The sequence below is a fragment of the Akebia trifoliata genome, unplaced genomic scaffold, assembly GCF_017979445.1.
Source record: "Akebia trifoliata isolate Shusen 1 unplaced genomic scaffold, ASM1797944v1 Contig01045, whole genome shotgun sequence".
NCBI lineage: Eukaryota > Viridiplantae > Streptophyta > Magnoliopsida > Ranunculales > Lardizabalaceae > Akebia > Akebia trifoliata.
The window spans coordinates 8,041-16,406 of NW_028237441.1; the positions used below are offsets into that span (position 1 = coordinate 8,041).

The 8,366-nt window shown below is 34.5% G+C and overlaps 1 protein-coding gene across 1 annotated transcript; it reads right to left on the bottom strand.

The window, feature by feature from the left end:
• Positions 1-339: 339 nt before the first annotated feature.
• Positions 340-8,162, bottom strand: LOC147380730 (2-alkenal reductase (NADP(+)-dependent)-like). Its single transcript, XM_086431329.1, has 5 exons — positions 7,785-8,162; positions 3,963-4,140; positions 2,388-2,554; positions 1,592-1,674; positions 340-848 (listed from the first exon to the last, which is right to left on the bottom strand). The coding sequence occupies exons 1-5, from the start codon at positions 8,016-8,018 to the stop codon at positions 470-472; spliced, it is 1,041 nt and encodes a 346-aa protein (XP_086287455.1). The 5' UTR covers positions 8,019-8,162; the 3' UTR covers positions 340-469.
• Positions 8,163-8,366: the final 204 nt, after the last annotated feature.

Below are 8,366 nucleotides of genomic sequence, written 5' to 3' on the forward strand. Positions count from 1 at the left end.
AAAAAACAACAAAAAAATTCACTGTAGACAGGAGAGAGAAAAGTTCTCTTGTTAGTTATGTCATCTGCACCACCTGTCAAAACGGTGTTGGGTTGTATTTGCTCCCGAAAGAGACAAGCTTCAAGTCAGTTATCTTTCAAAATGGGAAGGGCAAACACGTAACACTTCACAAGTAATACGACATAGGCTAATGCACCAAGAACACTAAAAGTAGGAAAGGTGGCACATTATAAAGTAGGCTTACGTGAAGCCACGTATGTCTGGGCATAGCCTTTGAAATTAGACACTCCACATATTGGATGATTTTTTCAGTTTCAACCCATGGATGAGGCAACCATAGAGGAAAAACAAAATATTCTTAAGAGTTCAATTTTTATGTTCGAGGAATTAAAAAATTAAGAGGGATTTTTCTTGGGAACCCATAATTTGGAGATACGTCTAAGAGGAGCAGTAGTTATGTAAAAGAAAATCATTCACGAGCAACTACAACGACCTGTTTCCCAATGTTGCGACCTGTGTATAGTCCAATGAGAGCCGCGGGTCCACTTTCAAGGCCTTCTGCCGTATCCTCCACGTATGTTATCTTCTCTTCCTTGATGTACTGCACTACAAACTCAAGAAATTTGGGGTAGAGATGATAGTAATCGAAGACCATGAATCCTTCCATACGGATGCGCTTTGAGATGAGGCAGAACAAGTTATGTACCCCTTCAGGCTGGTCAAGGTTGTATTGGGAAATCATCCCACACACAGCAATGCGACCCTTGATTCTCATGTTGAGGAGGACTGCATCGAGCATCTTACCTCCCACGTTCTCGAAGTATATATCAATGCCTTCCGGAAAATACCTGACAGATGGGACAAACATGAAAATTCTTTAATTTTTTTCTTTTCTATCTTTTAATGGTTGAGGGCTCATGGCCTCAAAGTTGCAATGCAATATGTCTGTTGGAATTTTAGAGAATTGAATTTGAAAACCTTTTAATATTCATTAGGTATTGACCTTAAGGTAAAAACTCAATCCCACCTTTTAACGTTGGTGGTGGTGTCTTTTCTTCTAAATTTTGTGTCTGTTCTGAAACAATACAGGATGAAGAGGTGCTTTGTGCATGTCTCAACCATTACTTATAGGTTAAGTATTTTTCTATTGCATTCAATTCCGAAATCAGAAATTTTCTCAAACTTCATCTCCCTCTTTTCATAGAAATCAATACCCAGTTTCCAACAATGTCAACCAAAACAAGAACATGGTTTCTCAACTAAAACAATGATGGGGCATATTCATTTTAAGAACAATGGGGTGGGGTTATCGAAAATTTTCATGGTTGGGAGAATGGTCTGGTATAAATAGGGTGATAAATTTGTACTCGACCAGATACTAGTATTTCAGCAATATAATTAAGGAAAATGAGTAAACTCAGTCACAAATTTGCAAGTAAAAGGATATGGGAATTTTTTGAACTGTAAGTTAACTAGTTATTATTGCAAGGATGATACAACCATCAATTTCAAAAGCAAAATATGGTCATCTTCAGATAAGATTAATGGTATAATTGAGATTCAATTTTCTCACTCAAGTATAGACACTGACCTTTTCAAAGCAGCATCCAAGTCATGCTCTTCTTTATAGTTGAAAGCCCCATCAAAACCAAACTTGTTCTTCAGTAGATCAACCTTAATTTTCACAGAAGAAAACAGAAAGAGGAAGGCCATAAGAGATCACCTTCATGATTACTGGCAGTCTGTCTAACATGGATGATCTTTGATGTGTTAGATTAGATTCTTGGACTGGCAAAACTGGTTTGCTGAAATGAACTTGTGTATCTACCATTTCAATCTTTTATTTTCATTTTCAACTTTTTTTTGCTAGAATTGTATTAATATTGAATATAATATATTGATATCTATGCTACAATGTAAAGCATCTTTCCATAATTTGATGGGTAAAAAAATTGTGCTTTATTTCTTGAAGTCTATTTAGGAGAAGAGAAAAAAACATATGGTATTCCCTATTTGAGTTGAGCATTTTTACTGCAATAAACTTACAAATCTAACATTTCAGGGGAGGATTTTTTTTGAGAAAACATTTCAAAAATATTTGTATTATTATTATTATCAAGTTGATATTTCAATTGATTTAAAATCCCAATATAGAGTTGCTATTTTATGGACTGCTCCCACATTTATTTTTCTAAAAACTGGTTTGGCATATTTTTTTTTAATAGAAGTTTTGCTCTTTTTTCCTCAGATTTTTTTTGAAAGGTCGCAGCTTCCAATCCATAAATCGATTTGTGTCAAATGGAGTCAAATTCTCCTCATTTCCTAGATGGAAGCCACCAAATGGTGGATCCCACACTCTACATATAAGAACTGAGTGGGAGATTAACCTTTTCATTGGATCCGGCACTTCCAACCACATAGCAACCCATCAACTTGGCAAACTGTCCAACAAGTTGGCCAACTGCACCAGAGGCCGCTGACACGAACACATATTCTCCTTTCTTAGGAGAGCAAAATTCATAAAAACCAGCATAAGCAGTCAATCCAGGCATACCTATAAAACATCCATGTACCATAGTTATTGAAGCATTACAAATCTAACAAGGGAACCCATATAAAGATGAATTTCATATTATAATAGCCATGTTCTTTAACCATGTCCACTTAATGGGTCACCTCTACGAAATTAAGATATTTCACTTATTATTAGGAAAATATTTTGTTTTATAAACTGGGTGGTTAGATTTGTTATTTGGGTCTTAAGTTTGATTTTAGGGGTTTTTTATGTCATAAATAGATGTTTTGAGAACATATGAAAGATCCAAACTGCCTGATCTTTGATACAGAAGAACGTCAGAACAAATGGACACCGTATCCCACCTGCTTGTGGGGGCCTTGAATTTATGAACAAGAAATTGTATACAAATGTCACGTGTTTCATTTGAAACAAAAGCAATCAATAATAGAGAATCTATCATTAAGGGTCACACTGTAGGTTCTGCAATTCATCAGTAGCACAATTGATGGAACATGTAATTAATCTGGAATGCCCAATTGATGGGTGACCTCATAATTGGACCATTACATGAACCACCATGTAATTAGGACTGGCATGTCTTTGAAAGTATGTAATTTCATAGAGATAAAAGAGTATTGTGAAACAATTTGACATAATAATGAAAAAGAAATGCTTCGCACATCAGCAACAAGATAAGATCCTATGGAGTGGAAATCCTACCCAAAAAATAATAATAAAAAATAAAAAATAAAAAATCTACTGTATTGTGCCTTTGGTTTAAGAAAAAATTTGATGTAATCAAATTAAAAAATGAACATTCATCAAATAATGGTGCACGTGAAAAATGTCCAAGGCAACCCTGATTCTGAATAATATGAAAAACTGAATAAAATTCCAACTCCACATCTCATGGTCGCATAAATAAGACCATCACGAAGGAATTCTTAAACTAAATTCAACTAGCATACATTTCCATCCCCATAACTCCTAAGGTTTTTGGAAGAACATACCTCCAAGTTTTATGTTTGATGTAATTGAAACTGATAGACGTAATGCTGCTGCTTCTGTTTAAATAAAACTTGAATGAAATCTAAAACACATTTATCTTCAATTAATTGGATCCAAAACTATGATCGAATTCTCTTTTCTCAATTCATGGGTTCACTGTCCAACATTCAAGATCCAATTCTACCTTAATATGATAAGACTAGGAATGATATATGCCACTGCTTGAAGTTAGATGACACTTGACATAATTAAAGACTGCAAATATGAGAAATGTCTTAGGAAAACAAGAAGTTGTATCCCATACCTTAATTGTTCCTCCTCAAATAAAAAGGTTATTTTGTACATAGAGAATATTCGCCTTCATACAACATTATTTGTTTATATATTTTAATATCCGTAACACGTAATGTTCATGAATTGAATAGAAAAGGCTTACCAAGAATTCCTGTATAGTAGGAGAGAGGTACGTCCGTGTACTTTATTTTAATCAGGGTCTCTGTCACCGTTATGAGGCTGTAATCTTCCCACCCAGTCACCCCCCACACCAAATCACCCTTCTTGAACTCTGGATGTCCAGAATCCATGACTTTAGCTACACCGTGTCCTATTATTGGCTGCACATTTTTAAAGAAAAGTCACAAATGTAATCCTAAGACTCTGAACAAGATCCAAAAGTAGAAAATCAACTCACATGTTCAAAGTTGTTTTTTATCTAGTTTTCAAAATGTGTAGATTACACTAATTCAGTGTTTGTGAGTTTGTTTTAACTTTTAACAGTAATCTTTTGAAATCCTTTTAGACTAATGAGAAGTGCTAAAACGTACACGGTCTGTATGCAGCTGACGTGGCAAGTGCACAGAACCATAGATCTTTTTCTATGGTTCTGTGCACTTGCCACGTCAATCAGTCGCATATGTTTTAGCACGTCATTTTATGATGACTCGTCCTTTTAGTATTAGACAAATTTTCTTGGGAACTACATACCAAGTTAGCTAGTTAACTCAAACTAGGTCTTGGTTGAGTTGACTCAACCCACTGAATTTTACAGTTTGACTAAAATTTGGACACAGGAATTACATTTAGCCAGTACATCAATTATCCAAACATGCTTGAAATCATTAAAAGAAAACAAGCACTCTTATTTGTTGAAATAAACCAGTAACCTCCAATCATGCTGACCTTACATGTACCAACAAAAAGAAAATGTTCATCCCCATACACCAATTTATATTTTTTTAAGGGACCTTTTGTTTGAGAAATATTGGGTTTTGATAATATCATCTCGTCACTCCTAGATTATGTGTAATTGTAATCAATGTTAAATGTTCTTTGAAAGCCCTTGAGTACTCTGTTCAAATATTCACGGGTGTCACAAACTGAATAAACCAGTTAACTTGATCAAATTCCGAATGAGAATCAATAAATTTTCCAGTTCTTGGATAATTTCGACATCCAAACTAGAGTTGTCGAGTACAGAAACTAACCTAAATACCCCTCAAAACCATTAAATGGGCCCATTCATGTTGGTATTGACTAATGACCATAGATAGGAAGTTTGGGAATTATATGCATATTATATTTGATTTCTTCATTCTAATTAAATTGTAGAATGTTATGGGTAAAGTTTAAATCTTTTCAGACTAACATCCGTAACGGTTAAAAATGGTTTTTTTACCACAATTCCACAAATGACCATGTGCTGAAAGGTCCATGGTGCAGGTGATCTAAGGAAGAAACATGCCATGACACCAACAGAGTAAATAAAAAGTAAGTCAAAAAAATAAGTTTGGAATACTTGTGAGACTTGATTCAATAAATGTTTTTTTAGCTTTTTTTCATTTGATGTGTGTGTCCTGACTTGAGCGTCGGAATGCAATTTGGTCCTAAGTAAGCACGTGTGCACACATTCTTGGGAAAGAGTAATTACAGAGTATTGGATGGCATGGTCAAATAGTAACCGATTTATGAAATTGGGTCCCAATCCAGTCTAATGATAGATCCGTCTCCTCTACTCTCCAAACTTATTTTACCTGGTTTTTTGATTCACTTAGTTTGAATTCAGCTCGCTGTTTTCCACTCTAGAAAGATTTCAGTTTGTAGGCAGGGGTGGATTTATATTTGGGAGCGGTGGGGGCACTTGTCCCCACAAGAATTTTTGAAGTCTTTAGCTTAACAAGCTATTGAGACAAATATTAGCGGCAGATGAAAAAATCCGCCCGTGTTTGTAGGGTATTAAAATTAAAAAACTGAGTTGTACAGTAACATAATATATAAAGATCTGAATTCAATTCAAGGTAGAAAAAAAAAATATATATATATATATATATATATATATATATATAATATAGGGTAGCGTTCAAGGGCAAACTTTTTAACAAACTTTTTGGCAAAACATTTTTCAAAACATAGGTTAGAGGTTTTGGAATGGGCTGATTTTTGGTGAGGATGATCTCTACGGTGAGGAGATCATCCTCACCAAAAATCAGCTCATTCCAAAACTTCTAACCCCATCAAAAACAGTTTACAAAAAATGGACGGTCCACGATTTTTCAGCTTGTAAACATGGGTTAGAAGTTTTGGAATGAGCTGATTTTTGGTGAGGATAATCTCCTCACCGTAGAGATCATCCTCACCAAAAATCAGCCCATTCCAAAACCTCTAACTCATGTTTTGAAAAATGTTTTGCCAAAAAGTTGGCCATTGAACGCCCCCCATATATATATATATATGGGAAATGTTCAGGATCAAGGGACATGAGAAAACAATGTAACATTAATAAATTTTCACAATATGGGTTAGAAGTTTCGGATTGAGCTGATTTTTTGTGAGGATGATCTTTATGATGGGAAGATCATCCGAAAAAAATCAGTCCAATCTGAAACTTCTAACCCCATTAAAAGTGATTTAAAATGTGAATCGTCGATTTTTTACAAATTTTTATCAATAATTTGTAAATCACTTTTGATGGATTTAGAAGTTATAAATTGAACTGATTTTTTGTGAGGATGATCTTATCATCATAGTGACCATCCTCGCAAAAAATCAGCTCAATCCAAAACCTCTAACTCATATTTTGAAAAACCATTGTTTTTACATATGTCCCTTGAACCGCCCTTATAAATATATATATATATGGGTTAGGATCCGTAGACACGTAAAGCTACTCATAAAGCTACAACGTTTTTGTCTTATATGGGCAAAAAATTTGGAATGGGCTGATTTTTTGTGAGGATGATCTCTATGGTGAGGGGATCACCCTTGTAAAAAATCAGCCCATTCCAAAACTTCTGACCCCATCAAATGTGATTTACTAAAAATGGACGGTTCAAAATTCTTCAACTTACTAACATAGGGCTAATAGTTTCAGAATGGGCTGATTTTTGACAATGGTGATCTCCTCACCATAGAGATCATCCTCACAAAAAATCAGCCCATTCTGAACCTTTTTACTCATATAAGACAAAATCCATTGTAATTTTATGAGTAGCTTTATGTGTATACTGATCCTATATATATATATATATTATATATATATATATATAGGGAAATGTTCATCAACAAACATTTTGACAAACAGTTTGGCAAAACATTTTTCAAAACATGGGTTAGAGGTTTTGGAATGGGCTGATTTTTGGTGATGATGATCTCTACGGTGAGAAGATCATCATTACCAAAAATCAGCCCATTCCAAAACTTCTAACCCCATCAAAAATGGTTTACAAAAAATGGACGGTCCACGATTTTTCAACTTGTAAACTGGAGATCATCCTCACCAAAAATCAGCCCATTCCAAAACCTCTAACCCATGTTTTGAAAAATGTTTTGCCAAAATGTTTGTTGCTGAACGGGACCCATATATATATATATTAAAAAAAATAAGATTATTAAAATAGAACTAAAAGATACCACCGACATCAGTAAAAGTATTACACGTAAAAATCACTACTTTATCAAATTTAAGTGTCATATTAATCAAACTCTAATTATGAATCATTCTTATTTCAAAAAGCATAAAAAAATAATAAATGTTAATTTGATGACAACTAGAAGAATAGATGATGACAAGAATCAATTACACTCAACAATTCATTTATAAGTGACTCTTTAAGCTGAAAATAAGCTAAAATTTATGGAGAGATTGAAGATATCTTTGAGAAGAAGGAAAGAATACAAATTATAAAATCGTAATATAAACCGTACTTGGAGCAAATCAACAGAAATCAAAACCAGAACACAAAGAGAGAATAATTAATCTTACAGAACCAGGCGTGAATGAAGGAACGTAGCTGAGAGAGTTTGGTGCCCTCATTCGAGATCTCATGTAAGGATCGCAAGATAAGTAGAGATTCTTCACTAGAATTGCCTTCGATCCCTCTGGAACCTTTAGATTTATAGTTTTGGTTCTCAATTCCATGTCAGTCTCCTTAGGAAAACCATCAACATAATCTCGTAGAACGATCTGTTTGTTAATTATTTCTTCTCCATTCGCCATTTCTCTCTGCTTTGATGAACCCTGGAGTTTATGAATGGCGAATTTTTATTGCTACTTCTCTGCAAATATTTGCTGTATTTTTTTCGCATTAAAACCTTAGTCACCTGACTGCAGCATATTTAACATTATAACTGGAAACTCAAATAGATTAACGATGAATGCATGCGGTGCCGCTTCTCGGTTTGATACACGGCTGACGTGGCAAAGGTATATAACCACACATCTTTTTGGTGTGAATTCGCATTCTAAGGACCACTCTTTATCATATTTTTCAGATGTGGCTGATGTTGTCACGCTTATCTGATCTCCAACTTTTTCGAGTCCGACTTTGAAGCAAGCATTCCGCTT

Excerpts from the sequence above, each read along its gene's own strand:
- LOC147380730 (XM_086431329.1), bottom strand. The coding sequence starts at position 8,018 with ATGGCGAATGGAGAAGAAATAATTAACAAACAGATCGTTCTACGAGAT. Across the intron at positions 4,141-7,784 it reads CTTCATTCACGCCTGGTTCT|CCAATAATAGGACACGGTGT; the intron begins GTAAGATTAATT and ends AAAAATGTGCAG. Across the intron at positions 1,675-2,387 it reads GTGCCGGATCCAATGAAAAG|GTTGATCTACTGAAGAACAA; the intron begins GTTAATCTCCCA and ends GTGAAAATTAAG.